The sequence below is a fragment of the Tachysurus fulvidraco genome, chromosome 7, assembly GCF_022655615.1.
Source record: "Tachysurus fulvidraco isolate hzauxx_2018 chromosome 7, HZAU_PFXX_2.0, whole genome shotgun sequence".
In the NCBI taxonomy this organism is placed as follows: Eukaryota; Metazoa; Chordata; class Actinopteri; order Siluriformes; family Bagridae; genus Tachysurus; species Tachysurus fulvidraco.
The window spans coordinates 19,085,474-19,107,054 of NC_062524.1; the positions used below are offsets into that span (position 1 = coordinate 19,085,474).

Genomic DNA, 21,581 nt, shown 5'->3' on the forward strand with positions numbered 1-21,581 from the left:
ACCTTTATCATTTGCCATAATCTACAACCACAAAGAACACAATTTTAATCCTTCAGACTGCCCCCCCCCCCCTAAAAGATTGAAAATCTTTTTAAGTTAATTTAAGTTTATGGCATTAACATTTATGTTCATGGCATTAACACAATAAAACCGATCTATTCATATATATTTTTATAAGTAGGACCCTTGTTTGTTGCTGTGAACATGTTAATTATCCCAATAAATCAGATCTGGAATTGTTTTAGATCTATATTTATTTATTTGATTGTAGATTCAATGCAAAATATACATTTTAGGTAAAAAAAAATGAAGTTATTTCAGTAAATCACTGACACACAACGCTACACACGATGACATTACTCACTCTTTAATTGCTCGCTGAAAATCCAGTCATGTACAGTCTATGCTACAGTCCAGTACATCGCACTGTCAGTGTGTAAGAAACATTTCCATTTAAAAAAGCTAGATATCAGAGTATATACGATTTCAACTGCGCACGTGTTTATTTACAGCTCGAATGTGCGTCGTCTTCGGGAAGCCTTCTTTAAGCAAAAGTGCTTATGAACCTTAGAAGAGCTGCGAGTGGATAAGAAATCGAGGGGTAATGAAAGGAAGGGCTGAGATGAGAGATGTTTGATGTTGAACATAGTTTCACATTTTACTCTGTGTATTTCAATGAGTGCTAGTGTGTGTGTGCGCTCCCTGTTTGTATCGTCCTTTTCATCCAGTCGAGTGAGAGATGATGGAATGGTCACCCACTCGTTTTTAATTGCTGAAAACGCCTCCTCTATCCACCCTCGTTCCTTGTTAATACTGACCTTTCGATCGCCTTATGAAGGTCTGATCTTTGCCGCCTGCCATCAAGAGTTCATAAACACAGAGGAGGAACGAGCATTTGTTTACAATATGTCTTTCTGCATCTCTTCTCAATGCAGACCACATTTCACTTCCTGCCTTTTCCTTTGCCTTTTCCTTTACCCTTTCCAGAATCCTCTGCTTTCTCCTTTTTGACCTCTTTTGTCACTTTTGCCTTCTTTTGCTGTAGGTTCCAGACAGAAGGAGAGAGAATTCAGCAGAACAACAGATCCACAGATAAGATTATAAACACTATAATGTAGACTATATATTACTATATATACACAAATCATTTGCACTGTTGTGCAGTTCTATATTTTGACTGTAAGGAATAAAACACAAAAGGGCATGACCTTACAGAATAAACAACAACAAAGTGTGATGGAGCCCAGGTTACAGTTTCCACCTCTAAATGTTTTCCTCCAATTATACCTCAGCAATAAGAGCTAATGTGCACGCATTAGAAATATCTGGCAGCAAATCCGTGGCATAAGATACGCACGCTCTTTTTAAATCCTGAACAAAGTCCCTGAGTACGTTACTATAGAAACGATAATAACAGAACTAGCACGATTATATAAACAGAGCTGCTTATGTAGAAGATGAATTCAAAATAATAATAAATAACACTGAACATGTTAACGGTATAAAGTTAACTATATAATGAACCCAGTATTCGGTGTTGTGTAATTCACCTTGATCATGGCATCAACAGTAAGTGTGTCCTCCTCTTCCTCTTCCTGTGTCTGGAGGTCATTATCAGGGTCTAAAGCCTGTTCAGTGTCCACTGTGCCTCTGCGACCTTTCTTTAGTGCCTGCAGTGAGTACGGCGTTAAGTGGGACTCCTTGTTATAAGCCCGTGTGAATGCAGCTTTCACCTGCAGAGAAAAGGACACGTGAGCGACAACGCCGCAGCACCGGCATTTGGCTCCAGGACAAAATACTATATAAACTCTACAAAAAAGCTCTAAAAGGTATTCGTACTCCTGGTAAAAAAAAAAACCTTAGCAAAAACTAATTCGGTAACAATAACTACACATGGCAGTTAATCAGGGGTCAGGGGATCGTATCAAAAGCTCGATTCTGTGGTGGAGGTGCCATGCAGCACGATGTGATGTATCCTAACAAGGTTCCCAGGGACTTTTGGAGGCCAAACAAACTGACGGATTCACCAAAAACCTTGATTTTTCCTCTGTCCAAAACTCGCTTCCTGTAAAAAGTTGCATTTATCAAACTCCAGGGGTGTGCTTGTGGTTAGCAAAAGCTTCCGTATCATTTCCTTATCATATTCTTCTTCTTTTTTTCTAATATCCCAAGCTTTAGAAGAGAAAAGACTAGTAATGAGGACTTTAGAACTGTGCATCATCTACTGTACGCTGCTTGTGACGTATTCTAAATAATCAAATAAAAATAAATAAATACACAAAAGATGGTCAGAAGTTTTGATCTCGTCTTTCAGTCTCACAATTCTGGAGTAAGGTTTAAGAGAAAAAGAGACACTTTATTTATTTATACTGTTTGCTATGCTTTTTTATCCTGGGACTGACATGTAAAAATTTTATCACTCGCACCAGGTGATATAAATCTTGCCAGTCGTTGGCCGAGGGCTTTTTTTTTGTGGATCTTCATACCTTGGAGTCAAGCTTGGAGTAGGGATCTGGTTGTCCACCCCACGTACTGATCTCCATGATGCTGTCAAAATCCTCTTTGATGATGTTGTAGTCGTCCATGAGCGTCACGCTCTGAGTGGCTCCTTCTGCCCCGCGACAACGCAGAGGCTCCAGCAGAGCAGAACGCAGGTAGGGCAGGTAGTCTAGATTTACTGCCTCCTTACTGCTCAGTGTCCTACAGAGAGAGAGGAACATGGCAGATCTGTCTCAAAGCACATGATCATATTGGGCAACCATGTGGGCATTGCAGCCAACTTTAACCAGTCACTGTGGACTGTGATCTACACACATTACTTTACAAACCTGGTGGCTTTATTAGACACTAAGAAAGGGAAGATCTACAAAATGCCCGCAAAAGATTCTGGGTGAGAAAATGATTCTTCTAAGGCAGATAAACAGCCAGACGTTCTGCAGAGATCACTGAGGCACAGTGTGTGTGACAGCATTCACGGTGATTATACATCTCTCTCTCTCTCTGTCTCTCTCTAAAAACTAAGTCATCTCTGTCTGTTTTCTGGATGTGTGATTTGACCTGATGTGCTTTTATGGTTTTTACAGACTCGCCAATTTCACACATAGTCTTTGCTCTTTAATATCTGTCATGAGGACTGAAGAATGAGAGAGAGAGAGAGAGAGAGAGAAAGGAAGTGTGTGTGTGTCTGTGTGTGTCCAAATGTGTGTGTGTCTGTGAGTTTGTGTGTCTGTGAGTAAGTGTGCATTTCTGTACGTCGCTCTGGATAAGAGCGTCTGCCAAATGCTGTAAATGTAAATGTGCATGAGTGTGCATGAGTGTGTGTGTGTGTGTGTATGTGAGTGAGTGTGTGTCTGTGTGTGAGTGAGTGAGTGAGTGCGTGTCTGTGCGTGTGTGACTGTGTCTGTGTGACTGTGTGTGAGTCTGTGTGTGAGAGAGTGTGTGTGTGTGTGTGTGTGTGTGTGAGAGTGAGTGAGTGTGTGTGAGAGTGAGTGAGTGAGTGTGTGTGAGAGTGAGTGAGTGAGTGAGTGAGTGAGTGAGTGAGTGAGTGAGTGAGTGAGTGTGTTACTCACTTCAGACTCATGTGTGATGACAGCTCCTGTACGATGCGACTGTGTTTTCCCCTGGATGAAAACTTGCCCAACCAGCTGGGAAACGTAGGGAACTGACTCATATACCCCCGCATCAGTTCCCCCGGCAGCACACTGGCATAGACTGCCTAAAGAATACACACACACACACACACACACACACACACACACACACACACACACACACACACACACACACACGTCACACAATCCAGTACTCAGGATACACACACAGGTCACACAATCCAGTACTCAGGATACACACACAGGTCACACAATCCAGTACTCAGGATACACACACACACACACACACACAGGTCACACAATCCAGTACTCAGGGGACACACACACACACAATCCAGTACTCAGGACACACACACAGGTCACACAATCCAGTACTCAGGATACACACAGACACACAATCCAGTACACAGGATACACACAGACACACAATCCAGTACACAGGATACACACAGACACACACACAAAGGACACACAATCCAGTACTCGACTCTCACATGGTGCACATATAGTTTTTATTTGTGTGCACCAAACAAGTAACCAAAAAAATAAAACAAATAAATAAATAAAAGCTGTTATATAACATCACCTTACAGCTGAGGAACACACTCTCACACACAGGAGGGTTAGCTCATGAATTGTTTGAATAAATCTGATTTATTTATTTTATATGATAATGAGGTTTAATCATTGTGGTTCATTTCCATATAAGGAAATGGTGTGAACGTGTCTATGAAGCTGCATGTTACCTGCGTGGGCAGCAGAGACCAGACCTGACGAGAGCGGATCTGTCGGTCCACTAAATCTCCGTCGCAGATGCTGTCTGCCGTTTTGCTCAGCAGCACTAAGTGGTTCTTTAGGTCCCCCCTGACACAATGGAAGTAAACTTTTAATCTACAAAGCAAACATGGACATGTGTGTGTGTGTGTGTAGTGTGCGCGTCGTACCCTGCGGCGGCCGGCCGGACATGTATGTAGTTCTCTTGGACGAACAGCGGCGCCAGGGAGTAATCGTGGAAGAAAAGGTCTGACTTGTCAATCAGGGTCATGTGGGCGGTCTCTTCGCCTGTAACAAACACTTTCCTGCATACGTCAAACGGTCCCTGGAAACAAACACACAAACAATGATGCTTTCAGGAATAGGAAATACTAAAAGTGTAGTGTGTCTGTGTAGTGTGCGTCTGTGTGTGCGCATCTGTGTGTGTGTGTGTCTGTGTGCATGCACTGGTACCATTTTCATGTCCTTCCTGGCCTTGTTAGCATCAGCTTTCGCCTGGTCGTAGGTCATGACCTTGTCTGTGGCTGACCACATACTCAAATTATGCAGCACCTGAATAAAAGTGTATATATTTAATAAAAATCAATAAAATTTGTACTAATCAAAGATATTTTTTCATAGAGCTTCAGGGATTTTTAATTTTTTTTTTTTTACAGCTGAAGCTCGAGCCTAATGATTATTTGTACAAACAGAGATTTTTATCTGATGTAATTCCACAGCCCTGGACAGGGTTGACCTTGGTGGGAATTAGCTTCAGGACGTTTTCACAAAAACACAACACGCGTCACAATTAACGAGGAAACGAGTAGAACTCGTCGCCGACGGCGGATGGACGCCTCTGCCACAGACACGTCTGGTCTAACTATTTGTAATTTGCATCCCTTCGGTAACCTTACAAAAATACTTCAAACAGGAAGGAAGCTATTGAAGAAAAACCATAACCTTCTGGTGACCTTGAGCTTGTTTGGACGGATTCCAAAAGGTAATACATTCATCTCGGGGTTACAGTGTGACTCGGTATAAATCTCACAAATATTCAACCTCTTGAACTCAAGACAATTTTTGGGTAGAGCGTCACGGCGGCTTTGTTTCCTGGAGGATCAACAGAAAAACGTGACCAAACAAACCTGTCGAATGTCCTGATTGGACGCCAGAATGACTTCATTGAGTGCCGGCGGTGGGATCTTTAAACCTTCTTTAAAAGCGATGGACATCATGGCTCCCTGATTAATGAGGAAGAACAGAGGGATTATTATTATTTTTTTTTTAAACGAACGACCTCGGGTTGCGTCGTCCTCGAGAGTGTTTCGTTACCTTGATCTGTTCCACACGAGGCCGCTGGAAACGCAGGTCGAAGCAGTAGTTGGCGAGCGAGCGGATCTTCGTGTGGTTCCGGTCGTTGCACATGCAGATAATGGGGATCTTAGTACTTTTGATCAGACCGATCATTTCCTGCACAATACAAATGATAGGAAACTGATTTAATTCTCAAAAAAAAAAATAATAAAAAAACTCTTTGATTTTAAGTAAGCGACAAAAAAACAACCTGTATTCCTCCTCTGTCCTCATTTCCTGCCATGCCATCCACCTCGTCCATGATGAGAACGTGTTTATTGCTGACTGTCTGAGATGCACCTAAACACACACACGCTTTAGCTACTTTACACGTAGCTCAGTAAACACAGCTGTTTAAGCGTCATGTGACACCAGATTTTTAAAGTTAGCCAAACTGTTATAATTAGTTATAATATAGTTGTTATAATTAATTATATATTATTATAACAACCAGTCTGGATCTGCAGGATGTTCTGCACTGTGCTGCTGCAGCAGCTGCCACATGATCACCCAAGGAAATCATCTCACGTACCTTCAGGGGGTTTGGGGTAAAAATGTTTATTTAGCTACCCTGCTATAATAATAATGTGGCTGAAGTACCTGTGTAGAAATTCTTGATGCTTGTGTTATTGAGAGACTCGGCGATGACTTCTTTCAGACTGTTCTTGCTGCGGGTGCAGCTAGCGTTCATCTCCACGTAACTGTAACCTAACTCCTACACACACAGAGAAAGAGAGCATGCCTATAAAGCTGGAATGCTGTCACACTGATAACGGAGCCATTATTACTGTAGCACTGTTGTGCACGTGTTAGCGTCATATACATGACTAACCTCACACACGAGAGCAGCAGTGGTGGTCTTCCCTACACCAGGAGGTCCAGAGAGCAAAGCGGCTTTGAACCCGGAACCGTCATCCTTACCTCCAAACCTCCCAAAGCGAGCAGCTGCAGAGAACATGGGAGAGAGCACGAGAAACTTGTAAATACAGACAAACACACACGCACAAGTTAATTATAAAAAAAAAAAACAAATAGGACAAACAGATTTCTTGTGCAGCCAATTAGTTGTTGTTTTTTTTTTTTTACTTATTGCTGGTTTAAAGGCGGTTGGAGTTCAATAAGATTGTGACCCGTCTCTGTTTACACCCACATACACACAGCTCTTTATGGGGCTTTAACCAAAGTCAGTGTGCTAATTAAATAGTACCATTAGTCAGGACTATTAAGAAAACTCAGACATTCAACTGCTTAAAACCTTTAATCTAGCTATAATTATATATAAACATGTAGCTAAAAAGTCGATCACACATACACAAAATCAAACAACATCACATGCATACACTAACATACACTCACGCATATATACACACACACAAAATCACACGCATACACTCACGCGCGCGCGCACATACATACACACACGCGCGCATACATACACAAACACGCGCGCGCATACATACACACACAAGCATACATACATACACACACACACACATACATACACAATCACACATACACTACAGAGGGAGGAATCAAACCCCTAACCTTGGAGGTATTAGTCAAAGATGATGATTCTTTTTATTATTATTAATAATAATAATCTCTCTAACTGAATATAATCCCATAATATAATGTATCTCTGTATTCTATTTAATATTCCAAATATAATGTTTCTATTTAAGTAGAAAACACGTCAGCTATTAAACAGCTCACTATAAATAATTGTATTACCTGAGCCAAGTTAAAAATGGGGGGGGGGGGGGGGGTTTAGAGAACCCACACTCGTTATGTCAGCACTTGCTTCCTGCCATCATCATCTGTGCAGTCACGTGCACCCGCTGACTCACCTGCTGGTTTTGCATCGCCGCTGTGTCTTTTATGCCAGTCTTTCAGCCATCTCAGGAGTTTATTGGCACAGCTATGCTCCCCCTGCTGCCCTATCAGACTCTTCAGAGTGCGGGGGCGGTACTTATCCACCCACAGCAAGCTGCTGCCGCCGCCATCGTCCGTGCTTTTTCCTGCACCAAATTCCAGAGTCTTCCTGACCTCGGACGAAGAGCCTTGGCGGGAAGTTCTGGAGGTTCCAGGGGTCGATGAGGAAGACGGTGAGGGACTGCTCTTGCTTGCGGAGCATTTGCGGGGCGTGACTTTGCGGCCCTTAGGAGTGCGTTTGCCTTTAGGGTCTGGGGTCCTCGATTTAGAGGCTTTACTCTGAAATCAAGAAAAGTGAAAAGCTTTTTTAACAGAGACTTACGACATTACATTTACAGCAAAAGGCAGACGCTGTTATCCAAAACGTCTTACATCTTATCTCATTTTATACAGCTGAGCAAATGAGGGCTAAGGGCCTTGCTCAGGGGCCCAGTGGTGGAAGGTTGGTGGACCTGGGATTTGAACTCACGACCTTGGGGGGGTCCCGTCTAATCCACAGAGGGTCAGTGTGAGTCCGGTCCAGGTTCCACCCGATAATCCGGTGAACTCAGGTTTTGCTTGTTCAGGATGAGAACCTGAACTCATGCAGCACTTTGCGGATAAGACCGGACTACAATGTACAATGTGACAATGTAACAATATGATATATGATATTTCTATAAGGACCACAAATACACTCTTCTTAGATATCACACTATCTACAGGAATCATGGTCCATAACCCCATATCACATCGTCCACCACTGCAATGAGACACTAATCCGAAGTTACCAATATGGTGAAAACTAGCGAGGAAACAACGGTATACAGCTGTAATAATATGAAAATCTGTGCAGGAGTGAGCCTGTGGAGTGGAATCGATCGTTTTTCTGCTGTCAATCCACAGACGAATCTCCACTTATGAAGGAGATTCCAGGAGAGAAAAGATTTGTTCTTTAAAACCAGAAGTTTCTCTGAACCTTCCTGAAGCTGACGCCAGTTCAGAGACAGTGTATGATCGTATTCTGGACAAAATCATGCAATTTGGAGTGAGCAATGCTGAATAATTAACTGGCAGCCTTCTGTGGCTCGTTTAAAAAACATTAAACTGACCAAATTTGGCTGGAAGGATAAATAATTATTCATTTATTTGCTAATAAGCGTGTTTATCATTGGAAAAGAGGTTCTGCAGTGATGAATAATACATTTTCGGGTGTATGTGTGTATATATATGTGTGTGTGTGTGTGTGTGTGTGTGTGTGTGGTCAAACCTCAGCTTCTGCAGCAATCTCGTATTTGGACTTTTTGCCCGGTTTGGTTCGGATCAAATCCAGTAACTCGTCCTCGTTTAGGATCTTGGTGCCAAAACTCTGTGCCTGAGAACCAAATCCACAAACACATCGAAATGTATCTCGGAAAACATTATTCCTCATCAAACCAGAAAGAGGAAGAAAAGCAGAAGCATGTGGGGATTACATCATTTACAGACCTTCTCGGTCTTGGAGGCTCCGCTGTCTCGTCCCAGCACCAGGTAGTTGGTTTTCCTGCTGACGTTTCCTGTGACTTTCCCACCGTAGCGTTCTATTAGAGACTTAGCATCGTCCCTCTCCATGGACTCCAAAACACCAGTTAACACAAACACGCAGCCTTCCAGACAGTTCTCTTCTCCCTAAACCACACACACACACACACACACACACACACACACACACACACACACACACACACACACACACACAAAGACACTTCAAGACAAACGAGAAGATTTATCAAGCTGTTATTGTGGATCTCCACCATCTGGGTGTAACAACGGTCATGATCCACGTTCCCCTTCAATATTATAATAACTGAATCACAGCATCTGCCTGCTTTTGGACCACCAAGAGCTTATGATTTTTAACCTTTTCCTTTTAGCTGGAAACTTTTCTCAATGTGCGCATGTACGTGTTTGTTCTTATTACCTGTGGGATCTCTTTAGAGCCCAGTGCACGAGGTCCTTCTCGGTTCAGGTAGTTTCGATACGCTGTAGAATTCACACGCTTCTTCTCCGCGTCTTCTGGGCTGGTCTGTCAAGAGAAACGTGAAACTACAATTAATATCAAAAATAACAAAAATAAACACTCATTAATGGACTCCATAGATGGGTGTGTCACCTGCATGGCACCCGGTTGGCATCCACACAAATTATCACTAAAAATGTTTGACATACTGAATTTTTTTTAATGTAAGCTTTTTTTTTCTTTTTTTTTTTAAAAAAAAAAGATTTTCCTGATAATATTTTACCTCTGGTTTTGTAGGAGAGGTCTTGGTACTTCCTCCTTCACTCTTGGGTGTGGAAATGCGTTTTGGGCGTCCTGCTGAAACGCCTGTTTTAGGCGTGGCCGCTGTCTCGGATGAAGCTGGTGCGATTGGCTCTTTCTTCGGGGAGATGAAACGTTTGCTTTTCTTCTCCTCCTCGCTCTTCTGCCGTTGCTCCTCTTCGTCGGCTCTTTTCTTCATCATTGCTAGTTTGGAACTGGCTTTGACAGGACTCTTCTTCGGTGAAGGCTGCTTGGGCGAAGACTTGGTTTTTGCCCGTGTGCTGATCTTGGAGGGCGAATGAGAGTCCAAACGAGCCTGAAAAAATAAAATTATTTTTTTTAAATTAAGCATTCACGAAAAAATTCAATACAACTAAAAATAGATGAGGAGGAAAAAAAACTCTAAATCTGTGTTATTAAAGTGGTTAAATTGTTATACAGTTCATTTATTGGTTAAAACTCTGGAAATGTAGAAGTATTAAAGACACTTAACAGTGTTTAAAGAAAGTATTTTGTTGGACATTTTCGGGGGCCAAGCACCCAGACTTGAGGATCCACACATTCGTGGAGATGAAAGGAAAGCAGAGCCTTAACGTTCAGAAAAAGTATTCGAGATTGATTCGATGTGTGTTTTGATAAGAGGCGGTGCTGGAATTCTCTGACTGTAGGAATAAAGGTCTGGAGGAATAAATGGGCAGAAGGGTGGCATTGCTGCTGCTACTGCTGTGACCTCTCATGTTGTCTTTTGCTACTTTAACGATTAAGACAGGTGTCAAGATGATCTGAGCCGAATCTGGTGAAAACTGGACAGAATTTGGAGGAGGCTCAGCAGTTAGAGGAAACTGTCTGATAAAATCTGTTGCACAGGCTCACGGCATGGCTCCTTAAAATGCAGACAGTTTTTTGTCTGTGTGCAAAGTCATAGCTACAGATACAGCCTCACTTCCTGTGAGGAGGAGGAGCGAGGAGAAACACACTCCTCATACAAAATATGTCCAATAATCCCTAAACATTTGGCCAGCTTCAGACAAACCTGGACAAAACAGTTTGCCCATAATGATCATGGGAAATGCACTAAAGCACTTCTGTATGTCGCTCTGGGTAAGGGCGTCTGCCAAATACTGTAAATGTAAAGATGTCTTCCATGTTCTGGGTTTTCCTGTTTGCCGGCTTCGCTGTCGGAGTTTTTTGTTACTCTGAAGATGACGTGTGACAAAATTATTGACGAACAGACAAAATTGATGTGTTGTGAAAAACCATAACTTCTGAAAATTTAAAAGCCTTCTTGATCATGAACTTGCTTCCAAATGTGACCCAATGGTGGCGCTAAAAGGTCTGCAGCACTCTGCCCAAATGTCAGAATGTTCCTTAGAGTTTCCCCAACCAGTGTGCCGAATTCGACTATTTTTAACAAGACGGCTGTCATTGCATCCCAAAGCCGGTAGAAGACGATGGTCACCTTTGGTGCTTGGCCCCTAACAGAGTCCTACTACTCCACTTACCTTTTTAGGCTGAGGGGCTTCATCAAACATGGCCAGGGTTCGAGCAAACTCCTCATCTTCATGGATCTGTTTCTCCAACTAACACACACACCCAGAGGGACACAAACACACCCCAACACTATACACAAATGTTAAGACTTTAAAACAGATACTGTACTGTGGTCTGCAGTGGAGTCTCAACTTTTTAAATATCCCTGAGCACTAATCACTCAGAAAACTCTATATGCAAGCAGGTAGGCTGTAACCTGTGCGGCAGGAGACTCAAAAGGTGAACACACGAGCGTGTAGGACTCACCTCCATGTCCTCGTCCATCTGTAGCTGTTTCGCGATGGAGGCATCGTCGCGTGGTTCCTCGGGATCTCCTGTGGGCTGTAGGAGAAACGGCGCTCGTCAGTTTTCTACGGACCGAGATTAACACCGCAACTCCAAAACGCACGGAAGTGTAACAACTTGACCGCTACAGTGTTGTTTTATTTCTCCAGAAACATTCTTAAGAAATTTCTGTGGTATCACAATAACAATTTTATCTGCATTTTTTAAAAGGTGTGTAAACTTTTTAAATGACCTGTATGTTCTGTAGCGTTTTGCTTCTCACAGCACAGATCGTACTGCTCATACGTCCAAGTCTATTCTGGTTCAGGGTCTGTAACTGGACTGCAGTCCACTGGTGAACGACTCCTGAGATCAGACGCTGATCATTTGTGTTAATCGTCCCAAATTGCAGATTTTCCTCAGGTTTGGTTCGAGACACGCCATGTTGTGTCGCGTCATCACAACATGCAAAGTTAACACGTAGGGGATGTGGAAGCCTTGTGCTTAAGGTGTAGGACTGATTAAAAGGTTACGACTTCGAATCCCAGGTCCACTAAGCTGCACTGCTGGGCCCCTGAACAAGGCCCTTAACTGTCAATTGCTCAGTTATGTAAAACGAGATAAAAATGTAAGTTGCTCTGGATAAGGGCGTCTGCCAAGTCCAGCAAATGTATAACACGTGTGTCTTGACTGGTTTAAAAAGAAAAGCAACACAATTCAAGTATCAAAAATAAATAAAAACTCAATTGCATCACAAATTTTGGCTGCACCGATCAAAACTCACCGCTTTCCTCTTGGTGCTCGTACCGGCCACTAGCTTCGTGTCAGATCTCCTGGCTGCCGAGTTGCCAAAGTAATCGAGCACGGATGTGGGGGTGTGTTTGGGTGCGGTCGACGACTTGGGTGGAGTCGGGCTGCGCACGTTCTTCTTCGTCGCTTCCTTCTCCTTCGGGCTCGGGGATTGAACGGGTGGCGTTTTAACCTGCTTGGCTTTCGTCTCCTTCGGACCTGAGTCCTTCTTGTCTTTGCTGCAGGTGTTCTCTTTGTGCTTCGAGGGCTTTTTCAGAGACAGAAAGGCTTCATCGGAGTCTGGAATGACAGCACAGAGACAGCTGGTCAGCGTAGCCGAGGTTCTGCATCCTGGTCTACAGACTTAAGTGAGAGTGAAGAGGTGGAAACGTTTCTAACAAGAAAAAAAGAAACATTACATGTCCTGCTCGTAAAATATTTGGACAATGACAAAGTAATGGTCAAAGTGCAGACTTTCAGCTTTGTTTTACGGATTTTCCATCCACGCTGGCTAAATAGTGTAGGAATTAAAGCACTTTTAATGTGGACCAGAAACTTAATACTCGATTATATTCGATGGCTGCCTGAAGTCTGGAAACCACAGACATAACCTGACGCTGGCCTTCTTCCCTGGTGATGTTCTTCTAGCCTTTTTCTGCTGATGACTTCATGTCCTGCTCATTCTTGGCTCATTTGTCATTGGTACAATTGAAAGGCAGCTCAGTTAGATGTTTCAGATCAGACACAGTTCCTTCCCTTCTCCATAAGTTTCTCTTTCAATCCTTCTGCTGTAAATTGATCCTCTGAATGGACTTTGGTTTATTTTGAAGTCAAGAACAGCTGAGCAGCAATCAGTCCCTTAAAAAGACGAAGGAATCCAGTGCAGTTCCTACACCGTTCACTTGATCTGGCTGTAAAATCCTCATAACAACAACAAATTGTCCAAATATTTACAGACCCGACTATATAAACTTGAGCCAAGACGACAAACTCTATCAAGCACAGACCTGAATCCGACACGTAAGTCACTGGATCTTTCTTCCCAGATGCTGAAGGCTTCTCTTTAGGACTTTTCTTTCCTTTCTTCTCCTCTTCCTCCTCATCTGCCAGACAGAAACAGACACGATGCCTTCAACCACAACAAGACAGATCAACAGAAAGCCTGTGTTATCCATCAAGGCTTCATACAAAAGAGTAAACACTGATATGAAAATGAGGAACCGTTTATTAAAGAATTCAGGAGCGTATCTGAAGACTTTTCTTTAGCTCTGTATATGTTTATGCAATGTTTAAGCCTTGGCTCACATGACCTGGGACAGGATTACAGTTTCGGCAGATAGCATACATTGTTAAACAGTTATAAATTAAAATAAATAAACCAAAAATCATGTTAAAACAACAAGAAAAAATATGTTTGTTCCACAATTTCGCATTTTTCCCCACAGACATGTAGGGAATTTTTTTTGAGGATGAGGTTCCCTTTTCGGTCTCTTGACGTCTCATCTCATATCTTCTCAGTGAAGTTTATCCTCATCAAAGTTACCTTGATCATTAGAGAGGAATTCATACATTTCTTTATATCTGTTTACATCCTGATTTTCTATAATGCAGATGATTTATATGAACAGCTATCAGTATGGATGCATCCTTTATGCCACCGAACTTCACCTGAATCAGCGATGACCCTCTTTTTCCTTTTTGCTGATCGTTTTAGTTCCAACGTGGAGCTTGTTGTCTGAGAGAAGTAAGAGAAAAGAGGAGAAATGAAGAGTTGAGTTGACTCAATTCCAGTTTCTAATAGATAATTGCTGCAAGAATCCAATTTCTAAAGAATCAAACCAGAACCTTGGAAGCGGGTTTCTTTTTATTCTTGGGCTCTTCATCAGTGCTGCTGCTTCCTCTTCCTTTGTCTTGGCCAGGCTTCGGTGCGAAGAATCTGCGAATATCCTGCCACAGGAACAGAGGTGCAAGAAGAAAAGACAGATTATTTCTTTATATGAATCACATCAATGAATCTTTTGAATGATTCAATCTCTCACTGACACTTCTACTGATTTAAATAGCAGTTTTAGTAAAAAACTCCTCATACCATTAAAAAACATTCACACAAAAACTACAGGTCATGATCAGGATCTTGGTTTTCCATGTAGTCCACATTCAGTCTAGTTAAAGCCTAAATTAAATCATATTTTAAAAGAATCTATTTTAAAAGAAAACAACTAACCAACCAAACAAACAAACAAACAAACAAATAAACAAATAAAACAGCAGCTATAGCTGGTTAGCTAGTGAACTTTTAGTAAGTTTTTTTTAAAGCAAACAGTTTTTCAACATCCAGGCTTCTATATTAAAAGCCTGCTGTTTTAAATAAATCTATAAATAATGACAAAGACTTATAAAGTGCTTTTGTTTGTAAACTTTGACATTTAATTTTGACATTAGCCTGTTGTGTTTTGCATTAAGACTGGCTGTGTTACAAATCCCTTCTCATTGACTATATAGTGCTCCTCGTGCAGCCTAGAGGCCGTTATTCCGTCCCCTATAAAGTGCCCCTACATAAGGAACATCTGCTCCATTTGGAATACGGCCCAGTAAAAGTTACAGTTAGCTTAAACGGGTACAGATACTGCTTTTATACTCCGAAACTGCATTTCAGCTACAGGGTCCACGTTTAAACTGTCAATTAGATTAAGAAAACAACTCACCATTTTCAACAGCTGTCATAAAAAATTTTTTTGCTGTTATTTTTTTATGCAGCAAAAGTGCGTAGGGATGCAGTTAGTCTTTGGCGCCAAGAGTGAGTCTTTCTGGCGCAGAATGATGACGTTAAAGGGAAGGGGGGAGGTTAAAAATATTTATTCTGTAAATTATTAATAAATAATTACTTCAGTATATAGTATATATAAATAAATACACAAACGAATAAATCTGTTATTAAATGCGGTTTGTTTCATTTAATTACTTAAATAATATAAATAATAATTTCTATTATTATATTAATAATTTGTTTATTTAATAATAAACAATTTAATTACTAAAATAATTACCTATTTAATTTTTAATACATTAATAAATTATTACATATAAAATATATATTTTTAAGAGGTGTATATATATAATATAAAATACATAAACGAATACATCCATTATTAAATGCGGTTTGTTTAATTTATTTACTTGAATAATATAAATGATCATTTATATTTTTTTTATAATTTATTTATAGTATATTAATAATTTATTTATTTAATAATAAATAATTTGTTTACTAAAATAATTACCTATTTATTATAATTATTAATACATTAATAAATGATTACATATAAAATGTGTTTGTGTGTTTCTTTAATGACAGTGAATTGAGATATTCATTAATAGATTTAAGGATGTAATGGATTTAATTCACTGTCTTGTGCCAAGCATTATATAGTCATCAATATCACCATGTAAGTTAACTTAATATTAGCAGGTTGGTGAAAGTTTTTTAAACACCTGACTCTCACACCTACTGTATATTTGAGCTTTCTCCAAACTTTTCCACAAAGTCTGAAGCACACAAACGTATAGGATGCGTTTATATGCTGTTCCACTAAACAAGAAGGCACACACTTTTGGATATAAAGTGTAGGTTTATAAACAGCACAGCAAACAGACTGCTGTGTGAGATTATAGTCATTATTACAGCACCATCACTTCAGTCATTAGAACAAGTTTAACAGTATTACAGAGGAGAATAAATCAACATTAATCTAATTCTGAAAGTTTATTCGGTCCCAATGAAATCAGACTAATTGAAGGCCTACATACATGGCATAAGCAGCAAGCTACTACTGCTTAGTCTTAGAGCCTCATTACACCTTAGCAAGCCTCTATTACCAGATTTAATGAATGAACTGTTCAAATTAATTGTTGAACTACTGATGCAGAAATTTAATTATGTGGCCATTCATTTTGAATCAAACATTCAGTAGTGTAAACTTGTCTTAGGTAAAATTGGATAGATTTTTTTCAAGTACAAATATGTAGTTTTAAAAAGATACATATATATTGTGTGACCTTTTAAGTGGTGTAAAAATGGCTATTTTTAAATTTCCAAGCAATTAACATTTTAATCTCAGAAAACATTACACAGATTCATAGGCTTGTGCCATCAGTCTTATTCCTGTCTTAAACCAGTCATTACCTGGACTGGAAACAAACAAAACCCAAATAAACCCTGCAGACTTATGACATTTAAAATGTTGTCCATCATGTATGCAACTAATACCTTATATATATATATATTATATATAAAAAAAAGGCTGGCCTTTAAACATAAATATGGCACATAAATCTAAACTGAAAATACACAACAGTTCTACTAAAAATAGTGACCCTGTAAGGGACCTTCAGCGGTCTTGAGGAAAAATTTTGTGCATGTTAGAACCACACACCAATGTTTAATCAGAAATATACAATTGAGGCTAAGAACCCCTATTCAATAAACCACTTTACATAAGCTGTAAAGTAAATAAGTTGTAGGTCACTGAAGATGAAAAACCTAAACTAAAGCAGACTCATCAGGCCGACTCAGACTACCACCACTGGCTACTGATTCCCAGACAAAACTGCCCTTATCTAATTAAAGAAATCTTAAAACCACATTTTAAAATCAATGCAAGTGACTTCAAATACTGGTGGTGAAAAAAAAAAAGTTTATTGACAGATTTGACAAGGACAGAGTTGTTTAATCGTCAGGCCGCTCCACTACAGTGGTCTTCTCACTGACATAAATCCCGTCAAGAAATTTCCGGATGTCTTTCTTGCGCACAGCAGTGGCCTGCTGGATCAGTGCAGCTAGAGAGACAGAAATGCAAACGTCAACATTTACAGAAAATGTTCTTGACAAATTAGGAAGTCAGGAAAATCAATTCTGGAACCGGTTCAAGATGAACCAAACTCCACATACAAACAAAAGCATGTTAATGTGTGAATTAATGCAGACGAGCAACTACACAATGCAATACTGTCCTGATGAACAGCCATGCAACATGCACAGGTGTTAGCGCTGCAAATAACACTCGTGTTAGTGCAGATTTATTCAGGCTCAACATAAACCAAAACAAATGGTGATTAATGCTGCAAAGCACACTGCTGAATCAACTCATCTGAACCATGTAAGAGAACATTTTCAAAGGAAATAAATGATAAGCAAGAGGCAATGCAGGTCACCCGAGGTGGAAGGAAAATTAAAATTTAGAAAGTGATGCTGAGAGAAAGATGTCTTCCAGTCAGACAACGAGCCCGCTCTAACCTCATGTCCTCTATGACTCGGGCTCCACTACTGTCCCCTTCTCAGAGACATAGATACCATCCAGGAACTTTCGGATATCCTTGTTTTTGACTGTGGTTGCCTGCTGGATGAGGGCAGCTGGAAGAAGAGACACTAAGGTGGTGAGGGTCATGCACACACGCTGGGATCACAAATACAAGATACCAGTTTATAAACAAAATAAAAACGGATTACAAATCAAGAGCTAAAACTAACTAGTGTTGAGACATGGTTAGTAAAAGGGACATTATTCTATATGGGTTACTTTTGTTCAACTAAAAACACCAGCACTGATGGAGAAGGTTGAGAAGCTGAAAAAAAAAACAACAACTTTGATCTTGAATTGAAGGTCAGACAGACTGCAAGCAGAAATCAAATCACATAAGGAATCAAACAGGCTTCAGTCCGAAGAGTCCAAACTTTCTGCTAGCTACATAAAAACCCTTGAAGTTTAATGTTTCACCCAGATACTGTTTGTTTTCCATCAACTCTGTGCTCGTAGCATAGATGAATACCAGATACAAAACCGATTCCAAAATATGCTTCTAAGTAATAAATACTGATTCTTCGGGACAATTTATACACCATGTTTCTGAAGAAAAATGAATAAATAGGTGGAGCCTCACCAGAGTTGGACACCAGCTCAATATCGTTACCCTCCAGCACCAGCTCGTCTTTCTGGGCAGCAGAGAGAGCGCAGTTCACACCTTAAAACAACCAGGGATTCAATTAGTGTCCTTCACAGTTTCCACAAAAACTTGCCTATCGATGGCGAAAACTCAAGAGAGCAGACGCTACTACAGAACGGTGTATTCAGAGTATATTTTTCTCCACTTGGTTGTGCATTTGCACGCCATGTAGCAGCATGTACTATACTGCTGTACTGTCAGTGTTGCGCTATCGCGTTCCAATGTATACAGGAAATGACTAAAACCCACATGACAACTGGAAGCCATTTTAAAAAAGACCATCAGTTTTGTTAAACTGGTCTTGAGCCAAGTGCCAGGACAGAGCCACTAGTGGTGATGTGGCATAGACTGGTCAGAGTATACCCTTCAGCCCAACATACCTGCCCTCATGCGCACACGGCGGATGTATTTCTCCCCCAGGAAGTTTCTGATCTCTACCAGAGCACCACTCTCCTGAATCACCACATTAATGGGAAAATGGGCATACACAGATCGCATTTTGTATCTGAAACCCTACAAAACAGAACACAAAGCACACGTTAGTGAGAGCAGACAAACTAAAGACCTAAAGGAACAGTATAAAGTGATTTTTCATTCTACCCGTGATGTATAACTTACCAGAGTGACACCCTTGATCATGTTCTGGACATGGCTGCAGATGGTTCTGACTGTGGCCAGCTCCTTCCTGTTACCCCACCATTTATCTACACGCAGCTACAAAAACATCACACGTTTTCATTCAGACGCTTATGCATCTTTATAATACAACAGCACAAAGTATTAGGTCAGCATTTCAATCACACAAAGACGCTCGTTACCTTCTTCTGTTTCTTGCCGAGCAGCCGCAGCTCCAGGTTGATGTGGCTGAACTCACGGCGCAGGACACCACGAGGTCCCTTCACACTAATAGTGCGGCCTTTCAGCGTCACATCGACTGCAGCGATTAGAACGAAAAATTACAAAATCAGCACATCCAGGAACAATTCAGTCGGGTTCATTTTAACAAAATCTCAACAAGCAATAAGACTGACAACAGGAAAGCACAGACATCTCGACAGCCAATTTAAAATTGGTCCAAGTATCACAAGGGAATAAATAATTCATAAAAGGGACGATTTATCCATGATTTGCCACCATACAAGATGCATGTGATAAAAGCAGTTGGAGATTCTTAATCCAACTGCAAAACTGGATTTTCAGACTGCCAGATTACTTCAAATTGCCAGATTATTTCAGACCAGATCTTCCACCAGCCTCCTTTTTAAATCTTAACTTCACTTGGACTGAGTGAGCTGTTTACATGAAAGCTTTACAATCTGATTACCGAAAGCATTGCATTGTTTGTTTGTACTGTTTCTGAGACTGAGGGGTGCACAGACTGGAGGTCCTGCTCCATCGTCCCACATGTTTAACTCAAAGTTCACAGAGTTAAAGCTCAACACGACCGTGACACGTACCGCTGTCCGGGATGTCCACCGTCTGGGTACTGAGAATGGTCTTCATTCTAAACACAGGAATAAAAACATAAAGCCACAGTTTAGTTCAATCCTCTACAATGGAACGTTTAGCAAGTTATAAAGAAACCGGTACCACTATAACTAGCCAACTAGCTAACTTTCTGTAGATCCACTAACATTTAACACCAACACTTTGTTTTTTATTTCCTTAACACTTCCTTTATGTAGAAATCACTCTACGTTCTGTTTAAGTACGTTTTTAATTCTGTATAAAGCGATATATGATACATACAGACGATGCTACATGCTAACAGCTAACTCGGCCTGTATGCTAACGGCTAACAAACACACATATCAAACATCTCGTTATATTTAAGTTAAATGCGGACATGGCGTTAAAATATGAGCGGATATCGTTAAAATACAGCTTCGTGTGTAAGACGGGACACAACGCGGTGCCGTGGGATGCGCCGTTAGAGCGGATTGAGTCGGATTAGAAACAGAGCGCCATGTTCTCACCTCGCCGAAAGAGGAGGAAAGGAAGGAGGACTGACGTCATCACGCACTTGTAGACTGTACGTGCTGCGTCATCGAGGAGAACTTGTCGAGAATATGATATGGTGACACGTGACTTTATGGGTCGTGTGAACGCAGTAAGGCTAAAGTAATCAATACCAGATGACGTGAGAATGACTGTCATGGCGCTGGTCGCTCGGAGTCGTGACGCTGTTGGTCGGTTGTCCTGTAATCACGTTTTATTGTCGGCCAGATGGTTTGGAGCGTCTCATGTAAGTGTTTCTTGTAGTCTCTAAACTCAGCGTGTGACTCAGTCGGCTTGTTTGTCCTTTTCTGTGTGTGTGTCTGTATCTGTGTGTGTGTCTGTCTGTATCTGTGTGTGTGTCTGTCTGTATCTGTGTGTGTGTCTGTCTGTATCTGTGTGTGTGTGTCTGTCTGTGTCTGTCTGTATCTGTGTGTGTGTGTCTGTCTGTACCTCTGTGTGTGTGTGTGTGTGTGTGTGTGTCTGTCTGTCTGTATCTGTGTGTGTGTGTCTGTCTGTATCTGTGTGTGTGTGTCTGTCTGTATCTGTGTGTGTGTGTGTGTGTGTCTGTCTGTGTGTGTGTGTGTGTGTGTCTGTCTGTATCTGTGTGTGTGTGTCTGTCTGTGTCTGTCTGTATCTGTGTGTGTGTGTCTGTCTGTACCTCTGTGTGTGTCTGTCTGTATCTGTGTGTGTGTGTGTGTCTGTCTGTATCTGTGTGTGTGTGTCTGTCTGTATCTGTGTGTGTGTGTCTGTCTGTATCTGTGTGTGTGTCTGTCTGTATCTGTGTGTGTGTGTGTGTGTCTGTACCTCTGTGTGTGTGTGTGTCTGTACCTCTGTGTGTGTGTGTGTGTGTGTCTGTCTGTCTGTATCTGTGTGTGTGTCTGTCTGTATCTGTGTGTGTGTCTGTCTGTATCTGTGTGTGTGTGTGTGTGTCTGTACCTCTGTGTGTGTGTGTGTCTGTACCTCTGTGTGTGTGTGTGTGTGTGTCTGTCTGTCTGTATCTGTGTGTGTGTCTGTCTGTATCTGTGTGTGTGTCTGTCTGTATCTGTGTG

At 41.1% G+C, this 21,581-nt stretch overlaps 3 protein-coding genes across 6 annotated transcripts in view; 1 reads left to right on the forward strand and 2 right to left on the reverse strand.

The window, feature by feature from the left end:
• Positions 1-351: 351 nt before the first annotated feature.
• rfc1 (replication factor C (activator 1) 1) lies at positions 352-15,371 on the reverse strand. 2 transcript variants are annotated; one of them, XM_027174491.2, is made up of 24 exons: positions 15,240-15,371; positions 14,380-14,481; positions 14,203-14,269; positions 13,542-13,637; positions 12,530-12,834; positions 11,728-11,802; positions 11,433-11,510; positions 9,914-10,246; positions 9,592-9,696; positions 9,120-9,299; positions 8,902-9,006; positions 7,568-7,931; positions 6,553-6,665; positions 6,321-6,435; positions 5,932-6,020; positions 5,700-5,837; positions 5,513-5,608; positions 4,839-4,937; positions 4,556-4,710; positions 4,358-4,475; positions 3,570-3,715; positions 2,487-2,700; positions 1,551-1,733; positions 352-1,039 (listed from the first exon to the last, which is right to left on the reverse strand). In XM_027174491.2, the coding sequence occupies exons 1-24, from the start codon at positions 15,240-15,242 to the stop codon at positions 944-946; spliced, it is 3,375 nt and encodes a 1,124-aa protein (XP_027030292.2). In that variant the 5' UTR covers positions 15,243-15,371; the 3' UTR covers positions 352-943. The 2 variants fall into 2 exon arrangements, with proteins under 2 accessions (XP_027030292.2, XP_027030293.2); XM_027174492.2 differs by lacking the exon at positions 15,240-15,371 and adding an exon at positions 14,624-14,752.
• A 1,837-nt stretch (positions 15,372-17,208) lies between these two features.
• On the reverse strand, positions 17,209-20,603 carry rpl9 (ribosomal protein L9). Of its 2 annotated transcripts, XM_027174326.2 has the most exons (8): positions 20,511-20,603; positions 19,992-20,038; positions 19,353-19,468; positions 19,153-19,248; positions 18,915-19,047; positions 18,472-18,552; positions 17,828-17,944; positions 17,209-17,370 (listed from the first exon to the last, which is right to left on the reverse strand). In XM_027174326.2, exons 2-7 carry the CDS (start codon positions 20,035-20,037, stop codon positions 17,838-17,840), a joined length of 579 nt encoding a protein of 192 aa, XP_027030127.1. In that variant the 5' UTR covers position 20,038; positions 20,511-20,603; the 3' UTR covers positions 17,209-17,370; positions 17,828-17,837. The 2 variants fall into 2 exon arrangements, with proteins under 2 accessions (XP_027030127.1, XP_047671935.1); XM_047815979.1 differs by lacking the exons at positions 19,992-20,038; positions 20,511-20,603 and adding an exon at positions 19,886-19,955.
• A 13-nt stretch (positions 20,604-20,616) lies between these two features.
• lias (lipoic acid synthetase) overlaps positions 20,617-21,581 on the forward strand; it is a 9,858-nt gene continuing 8,893 nt past the window's right edge. The window contains exon 1 of one of the 2 annotated variants that reach the window (XM_047815978.1): positions 20,617-20,779. In XM_047815978.1, coding sequence (XP_047671934.1) covers positions 20,681-20,779 — 99 coding nt within the window. In that variant the 5' untranslated portion in view covers positions 20,617-20,680. The remainder of the gene's footprint in view (positions 20,780-21,581) is intronic. The other variant, XM_047815977.1, reaches the window with a different exon arrangement.

Excerpts from the sequence above, each read along its gene's own strand:
- rpl9 (XM_047815979.1), bottom strand. The coding sequence starts at position 19,940 with ATGTGGGACGATGGAGCAGGACCTCCAGTCTGTGCACCCCTCAGTCTC. Across the intron at positions 19,469-19,885 it reads ACCCCTCAGTCTCAGAAACA|TCGATGTGACGCTGAAAGGC; the intron begins GTACAAACAAAC and ends TAATCGCTGCAG. Across the intron at positions 17,945-18,471 it reads TGAGCTGGTGTCCAACTCTG|CTGCCCTCATCCAGCAGGCA; the intron begins GTGAGGCTCCAC and ends CTCTTCTTCCAG.
- rfc1 (XM_027174491.2), bottom strand. Across the intron at positions 14,270-14,379 it reads AAAAGAAACCCGCTTCCAAG|ACAACAAGCTCCACGTTGGA; the intron begins GTTCTGGTTTGA and ends TACTTCTCTCAG. Across the intron at positions 12,835-13,541 it reads GACTTACGTGTCGGATTCAG|ACTCCGATGAAGCCTTTCTG; the intron begins GTCTGTGCTTGA and ends CTGTCATTCCAG.